The sequence below is a fragment of the Brachyhypopomus gauderio genome, chromosome 9, assembly GCF_052324685.1.
Source record: "Brachyhypopomus gauderio isolate BG-103 chromosome 9, BGAUD_0.2, whole genome shotgun sequence".
NCBI lineage: Eukaryota > Metazoa > Chordata > Actinopteri > Gymnotiformes > Hypopomidae > Brachyhypopomus > Brachyhypopomus gauderio.
Window position 1 is genome coordinate 7009633 of NC_135219.1, and position 19346 is coordinate 7028978.

Here is a 19346-nt window from a genome sequence, read left to right on the forward strand (position 1 = left end):
CTTATTTCTCTCTGCAAAATGCAAATAAATGTATATATTTTATACCAGTGGGAGAGAATCCCAAAATGTTTTATATTTCTCAAAATAAAACATCACTCAGATTCTGATCGCTGATAAAATATTGTTTTATTCTGTGCGGCACGGTACCAAATGACCCACGGACAGGTCATATATACAGTGGGGAAAATAAATATTTAGTCAGTCACCAATTGTGCACGTTCTCCCACTTAAAAAGATGAGAGAGGAGGGTAATTGACATCATAGGTAGACCTCAACTATGAGAGACAAAATGTGAAAAAAAATTGAGAAAATCATTTTGTCTGACTTTGTCTGACTGATTTATTTGCAAATAATGGTAGAAAATAAGTAAATACTTATTTTAAATAAGACTAAATACTCATTTTCCCCACTGTATATACAGTATATATGTATATGTATGTATGGCCCTGTAGTATGTAGGGTGATGTATGGCCCTGTAGTATGTGGGGTGATGTATGGCCCTGTAGTATGTGGGGTGATGTATGGCCCTGTAGTATGTGGGTTGATGTATGGCCCTCTAGTATGTGGGGTGATGTATGGCCCTGTAGTATGTGGGGTGATGTATGGCCCTGTAGTATGTGGGGTGATGTATGGCCCTGTAGTATGTAGGGTGATGTATGGCCCTGTAGTATGTAGGGTGATGTATGGCCCTGTAGTATGTAGGGTGATGTATGGCCCTGTAGTATGTAGGGTGATGTATGGCCCTGTAGTATGTAGGGTGATGCATGGCCCTGTAGTATGTAGGGTGATGCATGGCCCTGTAGTATATAGGCCCTGTAGACTCTGCTTCTGTGAGACAGATGTGTCTGGTTCAATGGAGATGCTGCTTAAGCAGCTAATTCCTCATTAAACAGCACTGGTCTCATTGGCATGCACAACGCAACACATCTGCATTACCTCCTGTTCATCAGTGTGTTCTGTGAGTGACAGAACGAGAGAGAGGGAGAGAAAGAAAGACGGAAAGAGAAGGGGGACTGTGGCTGTGTAAAAGACAGATGGATGTCGGTTCAGTATCAGCTCAACAGGCCGGCACACCGACACACTGCCTCTATTTTGGGAGCGTGCTTTTGGGGGGGGGGGGGGGGGGGGGGGGGGGGGGCAAGCACTTCAAAATGCTTTCCTTCCTTCCAGTGCCTGTACCAGCATATCGCAGTTCCTTAAATATGCACGATTGCTTAGCAACGGTCCAAAAATAAAATGCTGACAAAAATACTGACCAAAGTGGATGAGATTAATGGTGGGGGATGTTTTTACTTTCAGCATATTTAAAAACACGTCTTTGCAGCACTATGTCGGCAAACATAACAAAATTACTCAACCCTATGGTGAGCAGAAGCTCCGCTCACACAGTGCACATGAATGTGCATGCATATGTATAAATGTGCTTTATTTTGTCACTTAATCATTATGCTCCACATGATCCCTGCTAGAACATCCTCCATGACTGCTGACTCCCTGCTAGAACATTCTCCATGACTGCTGACTCCCTGCTAGAACATCCTCCATGACTGCTGACTCCCTGCTAGAACATTCTCCATGACTGCTGACTCCCTGCTAGAACATTCTCCATGACTGCTGACTCCCTGCTAGAACATCCTCCATGACTGCTGACTCCCTGCTAGAACATTCTCCAAGATTGCAGACTCCCTGCTAGAACATTCTCCAAGACTGCTGACTCCCTGCATGCTTGGCACCAGGCCTCAGGTCTGAGCAGCAGCACATATTGAACATTTAATTAAGGTATTTTGTCTTCTCGGGCCGCAGCAGCTTGGTGCACATCTCGTAAACAAAACAGGAGAAAAAGTATTTCCCTTTAATGAGCACAATGTGTGTGCTGGTGTCGGAGTACGAGTGCTATTACTCTCTTTTATACTTTTTATGATGACCAAAATGTTGTACAATGACAAACTTGGCTAATCATAGTATGAGGACACTTTGCTGTCTTTCAAGAAGAAACATGTTTACTCAAAATGTCACCTTTAATTCCAAAAACTGGAAGTAGGCTTAGGTGAATAAAGATTCTGAAGCTCTCACTTGAGGTAACTAGGTAACTTTTTGTTACATTTCCATTGCAATTTGGGCACCTTATGAACTTGTAGCTGGTCAAAACAAATGCCAATATATAAAGTATAAACCTTTATATTTCAGAATCAATCACGTATTCTGTAGAGCTTACCTTATCTTAGCTTAGCCTACCTTAGGTTAGCATGTTTACAACCCAACTGGCTTGTTGATTTGCACATGTCCTTGTCAAAGACAAACATTCACGAATCATGGCAAGTGAGGAGCTACTTTTTTCAGCTTAGAGTGAACTATTGGTTAGAACAGCTATCAATCACTTCGAAGGCATCAGCTGGTCATTGTCGAGGCTTCTTGGTTGGCCCACTACCCCTCCCCCTTTCACACGTCACCAGGCAGAGGTGAGAAAAGCAGTCATTCAAAGTCACTAGCTCCAATAAAAAAGATGGGCTTTGACACTGTGACCAGCAGCCCTGGAGTACCCCAAGGCACGGTACTGGCTCCTCTTCTCTTCACCCTGTACACAGCAGACTTCTGCTACAACTCAGAGCTGTGTCACATCCAAAAATTTGCTGATGACATGGCCATCCTTGGGTTTATTAAGGATGATAGAGAGGAGGAGTATAGGAGCCTGGTGAGGGACTTCACTGTCTGGTGTAACAGGACCTGCAGCTCAACACTACAAAGACCAAGGAGCTGGTCATCGTCTATGGGAGGTCCAGACCAAAGTCACTACCACTTAAAATTGAGGGAGTGGAGGTGGAAGTTGTGGACTCCAACAAGTACCTGGGGCTGTGGTTGGATAACAAGCTGGACTGGACCTGTAACACTGACCACCTGTACAGGAAAGGGCAGAGCAGGCTGTACTTTCTAAGGAGGCTCAGGTGTTTTAATATCTGCAGGAAACTCCTGTGGATGTTTTATCAGTCTGTGGTCACCAGTGTCCAGTTTTACACCGTGGTGGACTTCCCAAGCATACCCAAGAAGGACACATCCAGGCTGGACAAATTGATCAGGCTGCTGGGCTCCGTAGTAGGCATGAAGCTGGACTCTCTGGTGACTGTGGCAGAGAGGAGGATTTTCAGCAAACTGCTGGACATTATGGATGATGCCAGTCACCGTCTGCACACTGTCATAAGTCAGCAGAGAAGCCTGTTCAGCGACGGACTGCTCCTTCCTAAGTGCAGGACCAAGAGGCTGAAAGATTCCTTTGTCACTTATGCCATCAGACTGTACAACTACTCTCTGGTGGGAAGGAGGGGTAACAGTAACAGGGTAACAAATTAATAGGACAATAACGCAAAACCAACCAGTTAATACTACCTGGTCCCGACCAACACAACACACTGGGAAAAAAAATGCAATAATGATGTGCAATAAATTTCACTTCTATTCACTTATTCATCTAAACTCTTATATAGAGATATGTTTTCTGCTTATATTGTATAGATAGATAGATGAGCATACTAGTGATACAGTAATTATTTGGTGGGGGTATTTCATGTATTGTTGTCTATTATGATATTGCTAATATAGAGGGGCAGTACAGTTTTGAATGACTGGTGGATTGGCATGTGCTGGACCTGACCACAGATGAAAGGCTATGTTTTAATGGGCCCAGTTGTGAGGGCACAGTGTTATGTGGGTTTAACATGAGAACTCCATATACAGTGTCATGCTAACATTGTGGGTCAGTGAACTATGGACATAAGTGTATGTGGTTAAAAACAGCTTGCCTCTGGGACACAGTGCTGTTTGCGCTGGTGCTTGTTGGTTGTGTGCGAACAGGAAATAAAACCGCTTGGCAATACTGTATGATTCCTGAATCCACATTTATAAAGGAGTAATATAAAGGATCTAAGATGAGGTCTAATGGACATCCAAACTTCATGTGGCCTTCAGAGAGCTTCATGGAATGGGTTTCCATGGTCGAACAGCTTCAACCCAATACTTTCGGCAATATAGTGTACATATGAAACCCAGTATGTCCGAGGTTGTATGTGTAACGGATGACTCCTGTGGTGTTTCATGGACACACACACTCCTTGAATTTCCACCACAGGTTCCTTGTTGAGAAAAAGCGACATTGTCCAGGTGTCCTAAGAATCATCCTTTTGGATATGAGGTCCAGGAATGTGAATCTCGTCCACGGCTTAACGACAAGGAATTGATCACCTTTGTTCAAGTCCCTAGTGGCGGCATTAGCGAACTTGATGGAAGTAGTTCAGTGAATATGTTGCCACAGAACCATCCTTAGATTACATCGTAACTCTGGCTCATTAATTAAGTAATACAATTTTCATCTGTTTGCTGTTAATCGTACTAAAGTTCACATGCTCTTAATAAAGAAAACCAGAGAGAGAGAGAGGGCTGCTGATCAAGGTATTTAAACACCTGCATTTCTCATACTTTAGACCAGGGGTACTCAACTGGCGGACCGCGGTCCGGATCCGGACCCGAACGCAGTCCTGTCCGGACCCAATCTCATTCCTGATTAACTGGATACGGACCAAAACAAAACCGTAACATTTATTTCAGGGCTATTGAAAAAACACTCCGTCACGAGTGTTACGTTTGCCACCCCCGCTCAACAACTTACGTTCGCCACCCCCCCCCCCCCCCCCCCCCCCCGGGCTACAAGCCTGGTTGACGCTTCGCGAGCGGCGCGAGGGTCCGCGCGGCGAAAATAAGGTAATCGCTGAGGCTCCGCGCTGTCGGTTCGCGAGGTCGTGCACCTGTAACTTCGCGCGCGCCGCGCTTCAGCGCAATGAACAAAGTCACGTTTTCAGGGTTCATACACCTTCATAAGGTGGAATTAAAGCACTTGTACGTCACTTTCAAGGTCCATTTCAATATTTCCCAGCATGTTAAACATAATTAAGTTAAATATTTATACATATACTCGAAATAATTCGCTTTTTATCACATTATTTAATGGTTGTTTATTTAAAAAACGCCCAATCTTCACGTCTTCACGTTCTCATGTTTCGTCCTGGAATTATAAGAGGCTCGTATTTGTTAACCTAATACAAGATAACTATTCAGTCAGACAGATATTTGTTGTGAAACCAAGTTACAATTTCAAGCATTTTAAAGTACTTTAACCTAAATTCCAGCACTTTTCAAACCTGAAACACATAGCAACATTAAAATTGGTCAGGTAAATGTTCATTCCCCTGTTTTGAGGGGTGTTTCTACCACATATCGTTTCGGACAAAACACCACAACACCCCTCAGCCCCCCCCCCCCCCGGACCTCAGGTCACAGGTATATGCCAAAATTGGACCGCGGACAAATTTAGTTGAGTACGCCTGCTTTAGACTCACCTTCTTCCGTCGAGGCAAGCTTGTTCGATGTATTGACAGTGGTACTGCCACATTCTGGTTTGGCAAGGTACCTAAATTGACATGATAGCAGCATGCACTTGCTGCAGATTTGTCGGCTGCACATACATGATGCGAATCTCCCGTTCCACCTCATCCCAAAGTGCTCTACTAGATTGCGATCTGGTGACTGTGGAGGCCATTCGAGTATGGTGAACTCATTGTCGTGTTAAAGAAACCAGTCTGAGATGATTTGTGCTTTATGACATGGCATATTATCCTGTTGGAACTATCCATCAGAAAGGGATGAACATGGTCAGCAACAATACTCAGGTAGGCTGTGGCTTTGGCTCGATGCTCAATTGGTACAAATGGGCCCAAAGTGTGCCAGGAAAATATCCCCTACACCATTGCATTACCAACACCAGCCTGAACTGTTGATGCAAGGCAGGATGAATCCGTTCATGTTGGTGATGCCAAATTCTTTCTAAGCTTTCATGTTATTGACGCCTCATCATCCGAATGTTGCAGCAGAAGTCGAGACTCCTCAGACCAGGCAACGTTTTCCCCAATTTCTATTGTCCAATTTTGTTGAGCCTGTGCGAATTGTAGCCTCAGTTTCCTGTTATTAGCTGGCAGGAGTGGCACCCGGTGTGGTTTTCTGCTGCTGTAGCCCATCCGCCTCAAGGTTCAATGTATTATGCGATCAGAGATGCTCTTCAGCATTCCTCTGTTGTAAAGACTGGTTGTTTGAGTTACTGTTGCCGTTCTATCAGCTCAAACCAGTCTGGCCAGTCAGGCATTTGCGCCCACAGAACTGCCACTAACTGGATAGTTTATCTTTTTTCGGACCACCCTAGAGATGGTTTTGCGTGAAAATCCAAGTAGATTGGCCCGTCTGGCACCAAAAAACATGCCACGTTAAATCACCTTTCTTCCCCATTCTGATGCTTGGTTTGAACTGCAGTAGATCATCTTGGCCATGTCTACATGCCTAAATACATTGAGTTGCTGCCATGTGATTGGCTGGTTCAATATTTGCGTTAATGAGCAGTTGGACAGGAGTACCTAATAAAGTGGCGGGTGAGTGTATGTTAAGATATAATTAAAAGCCAAAAAATAAATAGCCAACATGGAAAAAATTGTCAGTGAGTGGTTCTGAATGACAGTTTCAATGTATTTTCAAGTAATGTTCCAGCCCTACTCTCCATAGTTCTGGCACAGCTTTAAGTGTTGCCTAAGTAAACAGCTGTGAGCGTGGCTTAGTTGAACAGCTGCAAGCACAGCCTACATGAACAGCCACAGGTGCGGCCTTGAACGGTGAATGGTCATGAACATGGCCTACTCAAACATGGCCTAGAACAACAGCTGCAATGATGGCCTATTTGAACATCTATTAGTGTGGCCGCTGTGAACAGTCACATGGACACAGCTTCCTCTGTGTTTGTCATGCAAAGAATGTCGATGCTCACTTGGGTTTCAAATTGGCAGATGATAGCGGCAAATAACTTTTTTTTGCATCACCAGCAGGTGGGACAGCAGTGGACGGCCAAGTCTAGGCTGTTGTTGGAAATGAGAGGTGAGTTTCAAACCCTGTTTGCATTGGGACATATGAGGCCTCACTGGTGGACACTGCCAATACGGGGGCCCAGAATAATAAACTACAGCTGCAGAGATGATGATGGCAGGTGCCCTGGTACTGATGCATTATGCATGGTTGACATGGTGACGCAGGGCTGCAGCCTTGGGATCTTTTCAGTGTCTCCATCCCTGTCTAGCTTGTGCCTAGAATTTTGAAGCAGCTCTCCATCATGCCAAAAGAACTAATATTGTGGCAAAGGTGCAGATAGCAGGGATAAGAAGGCTACACAGACATGCAAATTAAAAAAATCTGTCAATTTTAGAGCCAGAACTATAATCTGTTTACTTCGAAGTATGCAAATTTATTGAATATTAATATTTTTCTGAATAGAGCCTTGACTGTAATCACCTGTTATCTACGAGTTGTTTTACTCTCCACAAGAACTGATTAGATCCTGCTTTACTTTGCAGAATAATTCTGTTCCAATCAAATGTGTAGGGCTGGTGCAAGGACCTGCAAATAGAGCCCAGGTAGCTCAAGCTGACTGATTTCTGATTTCGTCTTAAAGTTCAGGGTCCATTGAAGCAAGGGTAAAAGCTGTCAGACGTTCATGCCAGATGTTAAAGAGGACATCTCATTTGTGGGAAATTTGTGGGCTGTTGTCTCAGTGTCAGTCATACTAATCCCGCTCACACCCAAGAGTGGATCTTATCTTCTTAGATATGGCTGGATGCTTCCCATAGGGGATGTTCCAGTCAGATGGTCAGCCTGTGTGTTGTAATGTTATCTGGACTGGTCTAACATGATATTTGATTATTACTTCTAAAAAAGTAAGTTTGAAACCCTCAAATATCTGTGCAAACCAATGCAAACTATTATTATATATTTAAACATAAAAATGTCATAAATTTTCCTTAATATGAAACAGTAAAAAAATCAAACGATTGGGGACTTGCAGTACAGAAAGCTTCTGTTTCTAGCATATTCATTAGTCAATATCTATTTAGACAATATATGAGCCTACACTTTTTCAGTGTTTCAGTTAAATAAAATTAAATGTAAAATGTAAATGATTCCACAAAATGTGACAGTCATTTCCCCCTGATGCGTAATTTACAGTAATTAAAAATGGAAAAGTAGATTACTTCCATTCCTGATGCTAGAACTCCCAAAACATCAGGAAGCAAAAGAAACGCTAGTGAACATCAGGCCATAGGCATTTAGGTTGATTTGTTCACGATGGGCCCTCAGATTGCGACTGCTGAAATGATAAGGCTGTGTAAGCTACAATTAGCCTATCACAAGGTTCAACAATTTTGCAGTCCACAGACCAAAACTGCACAGAGCGTGATCACTTTCTGCAGATTAGGTGTGCACCCTTTGCCAGGCTTACCACATAGTTGTTGACTTATATGTTCATTTCAACTTGATCTTCACTTTTCATTCAATAAGAGTCGTTGTGTGACTCCATCCTATCACACTGTGCGGTCAGTGGAGGATGTGAGGACTCACTGATGCAAGGACATGTGAGGTAGCCAGCCGCTGTAGTGCTACTTCTCCCTCCGCAATCGAATATCAAAAATGAATATCAACAATCACATAAAAAAAAAAATTCGATTATGTAATCGAATTTTTCAATATTTGTTGACAGCAGAAGTCAATCCCAACCCAAGAGCCCTCTCTGTACTCTTAGACATGTATATGAACAGGAGCTCCCAGGGACCTTTGAGTAGGGACCACTGAACAATACAAGTGCCATTGGTCACCCCAGTCTGAGGGCGCACACAGCCGCAATTGCACTAGTCCCTGGCTGAAGGTCAAGAGGACACAAGAGAGCAATCACTACAGGCGGGTGATGGGTCTGGTAAAGGTGTAGTCATCATCAGAATTGCTATGGAGGGGGCAGTCTCACAGCACGCAGTGGTGGCATGGATTTGGACTACATGAATGACTAGTTGAAGAAGGTGTTTCTAGTAACTGGTATCTTAATCAGAGGTAACTAGGCTCTTAATCCAAGTTGAAGGTTTAACAGCATCATGTCTGAACATTATCCATGAATCCATGGTCATGCTAGAATAGGGCTGGGTTTCCCCCAAAGCATCATAACAAAATGACTCTTCTAATCCTCTTCTAATGGTAGACTGAGTATTACATGAAACACTGACTCTCTCTTAAGATGACTGTAATGCTATGATAATTTGGGAAAATGGGGCCCAGATGGAATATTAAAGGCAGGTTTTGCTAATAATGTTATAATGTTATGTTTTAAGCTAATAAAGAATAAACACAAAGAAGCCAGTTGACATTGGATCTGGTTGCTTCTATGCTTCACTCTTTTTTAATGAGGCTCTTATACACTCAGTAAAGAAATTCTGTGAGACTGAAGTGTTGGTTTTCTAGCATGACCAATATAGTCCTAAAGTTGGAATTGAGCTTCCAGGACACAGATGGCAGAGTTTTAGCAGGCATGAAGGCACTGACCTGGCCCCAGTTTGGCAACAGCGTAAAGCAGGTCGTAGTTAATGACAGGTGTGGCCTCATCAATCGGTTGCCAGCCAATAGGTGGTGAGCCAGGAGGGGAGATGAGGAACTGTTTGGAGGGCTGTGGAGGAGCGAGGTGGAGGTTGTCTCCATCTGATGCTGGGTTCTGCACCTGAGAAATAGGATTTAGGAGTCAGTCCTCATATGATATGAAAAAAAGCAAGTCCAAGTTTAGAAGATGAAACTTGCACTTTTACTTGCACTTTGTACAAACAAACAAGTCTTACATGGTATATTTGATTAAAAATATTCAAGTGTAAATTACCCTCATTCTGACACCCCCTATTAGTAATTGTGAAGGGCGAGGAGTGCAAAATAAAAAACGGAACAGATCATGCCAGTCTCAGGGAAAATGGAGGATTTAATGGATAAAGTTCACAAAACACAAACCTTGTGACATATTCCAAATTAAGGATACAATAGCCAGCAGTCAACTGGTACAAAGACAAGACATATATAGACAGACAAACGTCCATCAGGTGTTTGGGATCCTAATAGGTCTCGCCCACCCGAGGGACGAACACAACGCAACAACAACGGGACAATATAATACTGCTGCTGCAGACGGAGGCAGCTGGCAGGGGGCCTCCGCACTGTAACAGTAATATAATTTGTTTCCTGAACAATTTTAACACAAGTTTGATTAGTTTTTCTTATTATAGCATTTCTTCTTGGAATAATTTTCTTTCTTCTTCTTGGTTTGTTAAATTCTTGGCAGAACTCATATTGTATTGGAGTTTTTGGCCAAGTAATTCTGATGACTGCTTTTTAAAGCTTAGCTAAACCAAGCCAACTGTCAACTAATTTCTGAAACCTTTTGGCATGATTGCCTTTTTCTTGCTCTAACAGTGTTTGGACAAGGGTAGAGTCATGGTGAGAGTTTTACAACCTCTTAATTCATGCTCGCCACAGTCTCAGTAGCTCACCTGGGCAAAGTAGAGCTTAAGCTGCTTCCCTCTGAAAGGTGTTTCGTGTAGCTCTATCCTAGCGCTGGCAGCCGCTTTGGGGTTGCTGAAGTTGATGCGAACACGGTGGAAACTCTTGAATAACTGGAAAGTCACGCTGTCATCATATGTAAGGAAGAGCGCCTCGAAGATTTCCTGAAAAGTGGAGCAAAACAGGGTGACTGAGATGGGAGATGGCGAGCTGGAGCTTGTGGTGACTGGTAAATGTCAAAATCCAAATAAATCATATTATTTCTAGTGATACAGATGAGAATAGATCAACTTCAACTTTTCATTTGGTGAGACTAAAATGGATGGTGATTTGCCTTAGCATCACTGCTGAAATAATTTGTTTCGGTTTATTTAATACTGGAAGGACGGCCAGTTTTTTCATAATACTTTACATTCTGCAGTCCATTGCACAATTAACATTCATTTCCTGTGTAGAGAAGAAATCAATGAAAGCACTTTTATCTGGTATTCTTACTAAGAACCATACTGCACTACGGTGCTCTAAGCTTTCATTTAGCTTGCTTTTGAATCAGATGGCTTTACTTGGCTTTCTATAAAGAAATTAGAATGTGAATAGTTGTGATTTTTTATAATTTTTAATTGATCTAACAGTAAATGAAATGCAGAGCCTAGGTGATCATTACTAAGACGTTATGTTGCAAAGGCATTGATCATTTACACATGCTGAAGAAAGCAAGCTTTTATTGGAGTCCAAGAACAGTGTTTTCATGACCGCATGATGTACCAGTTCGAGATTTGAGGGGGGAAAAGTACTTGACTGCAAAGCCTCTCCATTTGAGTGGAAATCACTGTGAATCTTTCTTTCCAAGGAGCATCTGGAACACTGCTCCTGATGTGAAATGCTCTAAACCAATTGTCATTTACCATGGAGAAAAAAAAACATTAAACATCTATTTTCATTTTCCATGTGGATGACATTTCAGTGTGCTATTGTTCAGCTTTAAGGAGGCATTTACGCGGTTATTGCCATAAGTCAGTTAAAATAAGTAACTGTCTCATTGAGGTAATCTTTGCCTTTTAAAGGAATGGTGCAGAGGTATTTGGATCAGAGTACAAGAAGTATGCCAGCAGAGGAAGCTCAGTGGGACTCCTCAGACACGCCCTCCAGTTAATCTAGGACAGGAAACACAAGCCAAGCATAGCAATGTGAAGCATCACAACCAGCAGGCTTGATCTCAAGCATCTGGATGCAAGGGATGGAGCGGAATGTGAGTTCACAACAGTGTCAGCCAAATACATTTTTTTAATAATGAATGATATGCAATTGAAAAAAATGAGCCCCTCCACTGAGCTGGATGGGCTTTAACTAGTTAACAATGTTGAGAAAAATCTATGAACAGATTTAAAAATATTTCGAAGTTATTTCTACCATTGTGTGACAGATGTGATGGATCATGGTCGCTACGCTATGGATTTAAACTAAGCTTCTGGAGGAAGGCTGGGGATGACGGATGAAAACTGCTGGTTGTCTACCCTCCTGCAGGGAGTGTATAAGCTCTGCACTAGCTCTCCTGGGACACAGGCATGTGTCTAACATCTTGTTTCCTGTGCCAGCCTACAGGAGGTCAGCAGCACGCCACTCTGCCATGGATGAGACACGGTGGCTACAGATGAGATGCGTCAGCATGTGAAGTGTGGAATGGCCCGCCATCCTTGGGAGGACAAAGCAGGTAAGGACAGGTATGTCAGGTGAGGACAGGTATGTCAGGTGAGGACAGGTGTGTCAGGTGAGGACAGGTATGTCAGGTGAGGACAGGTGTGTCATGTGTTTTACTCTGCATTTTCCATAATGTTCACTGCTAATAACATAAGTAGAAGTTTACACAGCGGAAAGGTGGTGTTAAGGTTTGACAGCCAGACCAATAACACAAATCCATTTACAGCTGTTTTGGAAAATTGTGTGTTTTTAGGAATGTTTAGGACTTTCTTGGGGTAGTGAGGTTAACTTCAAATTCCTGAACTATTAATAATTTCAGAATTCAGAATTTCAGTTCAGTTCTCTTGTGGAGAAATCAACAACACAGTTGAAAGGCAAACTTCTTTAAGTGTGAGACTAATAACTGTTTTTTTTTTATCAGGGAAAGCTTTGCTCCTAAAGTGGCACACGCACAGCCCATAATGTCAATATACAACCTTCATGTCATGTGTCGCATTATAACAGTCATGTTGGGTATCATACTTCTTATACTGAGGTCATGAAAACCCACTGCCCACTGCTATATAACATCTTCTAAGGTCGAGGAGGACTAATAACAGCGATAAAGAGCCTACTACCATCACAGTGCAATGCAATATGGTTTAATAGGAATTCAAAATAATCACCAATATTTACATAGTCTCCCAAACATCCCAGATTTAACAGTTCACAAAATATTACTTGTACAACTTTCCCAACCCCTGGTGTTCCCCACACACACGTAAGCGTGTGTGTGAGTACCTGTGTATGCGTGCACACGTACTGTAATGAGAGAGAGAGAGAGAGAGACAGTCTGTACCAAAATAATCAAAATATTCAGACAGGAGGGAGGAGAGAAGCAGGTATATCCCGGGAGTACAGCTTGAGAGAGTCACGGCGGACTCCCGCTAACCGTAAGCCCACCAGTCCAGTATGGAAAATCGAACGCGCAGGCAGGGAAACCGATCCAATGAGAAAGCTCTGCAGCTCGGCATATAATCCTTCCGTTGGGTGAAAAATATGGCCAAAAAAGCGTAAAAGGCCCAGCGTGCACGCCTACAAACCGACAAAACTGCTAGGGTTAGGGTTAGGGCTCTTTACCCCTCGTTTCTCTCTCCTTCCTTATTTCCTAATTTCTTTATGGTTCCCATGCTTAATTGGTATATAGTCCCATGACGTCACGAGTGAGGTATTCAGGTGGAACGTTTGCTGTAAGAGGATTATAATATTCCAAAAATATAAAACACTTCCACAAAAACAAAAAATAAAACAAAGAAACTTTTAATGTAATGTCAAAACTGTGTGTTCGTTGTTACGTGTATTAAACGTCCTGTGTTCACACTGCTCTCTAGGTTTCCCCTCCCTCACTCACTGTGACACAGTACATGACTAGTTTAGGTTTTTTTTCTAATTGGCATGTGACTGCACTGCATTCTGCTTTAACTTTCCTTTTTGCAGTACATTTCAGCAGAACAAATATCAGTTAATAGTAGTTGTTAAAAGGTGGGCTAAATTCTCTAGGAATACTCTGCATCATTGACTACTACACCACCCATTTCATCATTATGTTTACCTACACTAATAAACAAATACTACAATGTAAATAACATTAAGCTCTGTTATTTTATAGCATCTTGCTATATGCATCAGTAAGCCATTTCATGTTTGCTCGACACTCATTTGCCTGAATGTCATTGAATTCTGTAGCTAGCTTTACGTTGCCAGTTTCAAATTACATTTTGGATTTGTTTGCATTTTGAATTTCATTTAAGATCTGACCATTCACCACCAGTCTTGCAGAGGCAATACACAAAGTGAAATCTGTTAATACTGATGGTAAAAAATGTAATGTGGGACAGGTTTCTTTTGAAATTCCAGCCTGTTCAAGTGCAAATACTGTGTGTAACAAGAGCAAACTCGTGTTTCCAAAGGCTGGTTTGTTTCCGCCAGTTCCAAATGATATGGTGTACTTCGTTCCATAAATACCTCTGGCTTTCAAATGGCCTTTTATCCCACATCGGTCCTCTGAGCAGTCCTACCTCAGTGCCTGTCATTAGGGCAGAATATACACAGTGTAACAATGTTGAGAATGTACACAGCAGAACAATGTTCAGAATATACACAGTGTAACAATGTTGAGAATGTACACAGCAGAACAATGTTGAGAATGTACACAGTGTAACAATGTTGAGAATGTACACAGCAGAACAATGTTCAGAATGTACACAGTGTAACAATGTTGAGAATGTACACAGCAGAACAATGTTCAGAATGTACACAGTGTAACAATGTTGAGAATGTACACAGCAGAACAATGTTCAGAATGTACACAGTGTAAATGTTGACAATGCTGAGCTGTGTCCTTTTATTGTTTATGGTGCGTGGTTCAGTTCGTTATAGATGATCTCTGCGCGGTGTTTGTTTGTAATGCTGATTCTGAAGGTTGCAGTGTGTCCAGCTGTTCTGGGTCACTGACCTGCCTACATCGGAGAATGAAATATGACACATTATACTGCAGCCATTCCCTATTCACAGGCCTGAATGACCCAACCAGATGATTTTCATTGTACAACACAGAATATTCTGAATATATTATCCTGCTCTTTTACCTCTCTTGTACCACTGATACACAAGGGAGAGGAAGAGTTAAATATAGCATGGCTCCATTTTCCATTATCTATTATCTGACCTTCAGAAATGATATCTACTTTTAGAGAGCTAACTGTGTGGTCATAGCATGCAACATTGTCATTTCAATTTTTTTTTTCTAACCAAATCTTTAATTTCTCCTCCAAGGATGCAAGCAGCTCCCCTCATCGCTGGGACCTTCTACTGGATGCCTAAGAAGCAAGTGAGCCTCACTGAGTGGAACGCTGATGAGCATCGCCTAGACAGGATGAATTCACTCTGAATTGGTGTCTCTATGGCCATATGACAAAAATCTCAAACAATATGACAAATTTGTATCTGTAGTTACATTTCACTATTGAGCCAAAAGCAAGTTCCACTTAAACCCAGACCAACAAAATACAACATCCATATTTGTTTTGGAGTGCAGGGGTGGAAAGAGGTTCAGTGCAGGTCAAGTCTCAAAGACAGCCTGCGGTGTGAGTATATAAACAGTCATGCTGACATCTAGGTCACACGAGCTCAACCCAGTAAAGCATGAAATCGCTGCAGTGCGGTGTGGCCCTTTTACCGTACTACTGCGGGGCAGATGCAAGGTCTGCTGGGATAATGCGTGGGTTTAAAATAGTACCCTGTGACCCCAGTCATAGTCGACTTGCCCTTCTCACATGCTCTTCCAATAACATAAAGTAAAGAGTCAGGATGGAAAAATGATAAGCAGTGAGTGAGTCTGACAGTGAGTCCGACTATATTTAATTTCCACTCAATGTCAGCGTTAGGTTGACTATTCCCTTAGAATAGGATCAGGACTTGGGATCAGAAGTAGCTGGGGCAGTCATAGCCTGGTGGTTAGGGAACTGGTCTTGTGACCGGAGGGTTGTGGGTTCGATTCCTAGACCTGAGGCTATGACGGAGGTGCCCCTGAGCAAGGCCCTTAACCCTCAATTGCTCACTTGTATAAAAATGAGATAAAAATGTAAGTCGCTCTGGATAAGGGCGTCTGCCAAATGCCATAAATGTAAATGTAAGTAGCTGATTTATAATTGTATGAAACTGGCATGCCATGTGCTACATGTGCATTTGTCATATAGAACAAGCTTATGAATACAAGTAATGAACAAAAAAAACATTTTTCTCCAGTGATGTTTGAGGGTGGTGTGGTATGTGGGCATTTAAGGAAATACAGCTGTTCCACAGCCTGTTTACTGTTCACTTACTGGCATGAGAACCCTCGTAACTGTGGGAGGAAAATGCTGCCTGGGCCTCAATTTAGGATTAATCCCACAATGAATGTCAAATTTAACAACCTCCTGCTTTTTAACTGATACCAGATCCTCTACACATGGGAAGATGGAAGTGCTCTTTCTTGACTTCTTCCTTTGGAGAAATGGACCATTCATTTAAACAGATACAGGCCAGAGCCTCTCACACTGCTCAATTCATATCAGACTTAGTTGTGATGCTGGTGGCTTAAAATAACTACAGTGGTGGAACTCTTGTCTAACAGTCTAACATGCAGATGTTTCTCTCAAGGCAGGAAGTCAAAAACAGCAGGATTTAGCCAGAGCAGCAGATAAAAGTCTCCTCAGCATCTTAATGAAGGCTATCTCTCACATTCTCCATTCTAGACCAATGTAGCATAGTGTATAATGGACAGAATAACAAGACCATAATCCTGTCCTCTAAAAGTAAGTAAAAGTTTTCGCTGCAACAGAGCAGGCAAACTTGACAAAGAAACTGTGACAGTTACAGCTGCACAACTGTACCAGGAGGAAGCTTTCAGTTGAGACTGTGAAGCGTATTACATGTAGGAATTTACAAGACTTTTTAGTCTAATAATCCACAAACATAATTCATATCAAGAAGTATCAGAAGTTTTCACAATTGGCATTAATGTGTTCCTTGGGTGACCTCTCTCACAAGGGACTGCCAAATTGCAGAGCAGTTTACACCTGGGATTTTGACCACTTGTGATAGGAAAATTGTCCACTGAAGCAAGCATTACACATTTAATTACATCATGCTTCTGCTGTGTTTATTTTCATATACATTTTTGAATATATGGTCTGCTGGGACAATTTTTTGGATGAACGGGAGAGGAGACACTGAAGAAAAGAACTACGAATAGCATCTGCATTTCACTGTGCTCCTACAGCCTAGCTTAACTGTAGCAAAGCTGTGTGATTCTGCTCCTACAGCCTAGCTTAACTACAACAGAGATGTGATTCTGCTCCTACCGCCTAGCTTAACTACAACAGAGATGTGATTCTGCTCAATCAGCCTAGCTTAACTACAACAGAGATGTGATTCTGCTCCTACCGCCTAGCTTAACTACAACAGAGATGTGATTCTGCTCAATCAGCCTAGCTTAACTACAACAGAGATGTGATTCTGCTCCTACCGCCTAGCTTAACTACAACAGAGATGTGATTCTGCTCCTACCGCCTAGCTTAACTACAACAGAGATGTGATTCTGCTCAATCAGCCTAGCTTAACTACAACAGAGATGTGATTCTGCTCCTACCGCCTAGCTTAACTACAACAGAGATGTGATTCTGCTCAATCAGCCTAGCTTAACTACAACAGAGATGTGATTCTGCTCCTACCGCCTAGCTTAACTACAACAGAGATGTGATTCTGCTCCTACCGCCTAGCTTAACTACAACAGAGATGTGATTCTGCTCCTACAGCCTAGCTTAACTACAACAGAGATGTGATTCTGCTCAATCAGCCTAGCTTAACTACAACAGAGATGTGATTCTGCTCAATCAGCCTAGCTAAGCTACAGCAGAGATGTGATTCTGCTCCTACCGCCTAGCTTAACTACAACAGAGATGTGATTCTGCTCCTACCGCCTAGCTTAACTACAACAGAGATGTGATTCTGCTCAATCAGCCTAGCTTAACTACAACAGAGATGTGATTCTGCTCCTACCGCCTAGCTTAGCTACAACAGAGAAATGTGATTCTCTGACATACAGGCAGTACTTTGTGTCAGGGACACATCCTTAAGCATTACCATTCACACTATAGAAGTGTGTACTGATCCATCCCAGACCCCCTCAAAGTGATTCGAGTTATTGGATTGCAATGTGTTCACAATGCATTGTACCCCTTTCCTGGCCACTTATGCAGTCACTAAGGTTGAGTATTAAAACCAGGTGTGAACATGGCTGCTACTCATTTGGCTTCCATTTTTATTTTTTCCTTCGTCTGCCACCAGACCTGAGCAGAGACTACACTGTACACATGGTGTTTACCTCGCTGTGCAATGCCTTTAAACATTATACATGCTGATTAAAATGTAATAAAATCACCCCAGAACACTAAACTTGCCCAAAACACTACTTGCATATTACACAGAACACTAGCTTCATATTGCCCACTCATACATAAATTAATAATATCTGAATTCAGAAAAACCATTGTGAAGGGATGAGCAATATTTATTGCTGTGGACTCCAGTAACAGGAAGAAATCAGGTGTGGCCCATTCTTTGTCTAGCCAAGGTTCGATAACAAAAATATAAATTCTGAGATAAAAACAGCTGCTTGCAAATAACAATGGCACATCTGTTTTCCCTAAATGTCAATAAATGGATGAAAAAGGGATGTTTTAGGTATTTTAACCCGATAACTGCATGGAACGCTAACTCAGTGCTCACTGACTGTTGGTCCCACCCGCTACACAAGGCTGTACAGTTTACATAAGAAATCCACATGCCTGCTCATGCAGCCTGCAAAGAGGAGATGAAGACTGGGCCATCTGACTTGGTGAGCCAACACCAAGGTGGACCAATGTCAGTATATTCAGTACTGACATTTCAGTATATATCAATGTATGCCTGTATGTGTCCCATGCTTGTCATGTAAAACTATCAGTTTGTGCTCCTAGACCAAAAGAGGTATTTTTAAAATAATTTATTTATCTTCTTTCCTTGTCCTATATTCATTTATGTTTAATGTTATTGTAATGTTGTCATGCATCTCTCTTTGCTTTTCTTTTAACATTAAAGCATGATCAAAACATTACGTTGGCAGGGAAATGTTTTTGACATGTTGCTGGCGCAAGTTTTGGGATTCATTACTGTGTCAGCAGACAACAGCAGTTAGAACTGTTTGGCCATCCATTCTGTCTGGTGACACTGTGCAGTATTTTTACATGCTATACCAGCACGGCATATAACAATATAAGAATTTACATATATTAAATCTATTTATTTATAACACTGGCACCATTTTTCAGTTAAAAGCATTGCATGTAAGAAGCAAGTGTCTTTAAATTCAGAAGGTCTTGCTACTGGGGCCGAATGCTTCTTTTGAGATCTCGCCTGCCATCACCATAGGGTCTGAAATTGTATTAAAGTAGGTGGACATCATCTGAATGAAGTTGGAGTTGCCTCTCACCTGATCTTGGTATAAAAATTTAAAAGCATAAACAGGCTCCTAACACTTCTTGAATATGATAGTGGCTGGTTATCATGACAGATAACCATTTTCCATTTACATAGACACTTACTGAGACACTTTCGTTAGCTGATGCAGAGAAGCTGGTCCATGCCTT

The 19346-nt window shown here is 42.1% G+C and overlaps 1 protein-coding gene and 1 long non-coding RNA gene across 8 annotated transcripts in view; one reads left to right on the forward strand and one right to left on the reverse strand.

The window, feature by feature from the left end:
• The window catches only part of rcan2 (regulator of calcineurin 2), a 106701-nt gene that overhangs the window by 51444 nt on the left and 35911 nt on the right, over positions 1-19346 (reverse strand). For 6 of the 7 annotated variants that reach the window (XR_013133148.1, XR_013133146.1, XR_013133145.1 and 3 more), the window contains 2 exons: positions 10431-10604; positions 9445-9616 (listed from right to left, as the gene is read on the reverse strand). Coding sequence is in view for 4 of the 7 variants with exons in the window: in XM_077016743.1 (XP_076872858.1) it covers positions 9445-9616; positions 10431-10604 (346 nt within the window). In the remaining 3 variants the exon portion in view is untranslated. Of the gene's footprint in view, positions 1-1127; positions 3304-9444; positions 9617-10430; positions 10605-19346 lie in introns of those variants that run through there. The other variant, XM_077016746.1, reaches the window with a different exon arrangement.
• Positions 10600-16271, forward strand: LOC143522850 (uncharacterized). Its single transcript, XR_013133150.1, has 3 exons — positions 10600-11689; positions 11864-12151; positions 14953-16271. It is a non-coding gene; the product is annotated as an uncharacterized LOC143522850 (long non-coding RNA).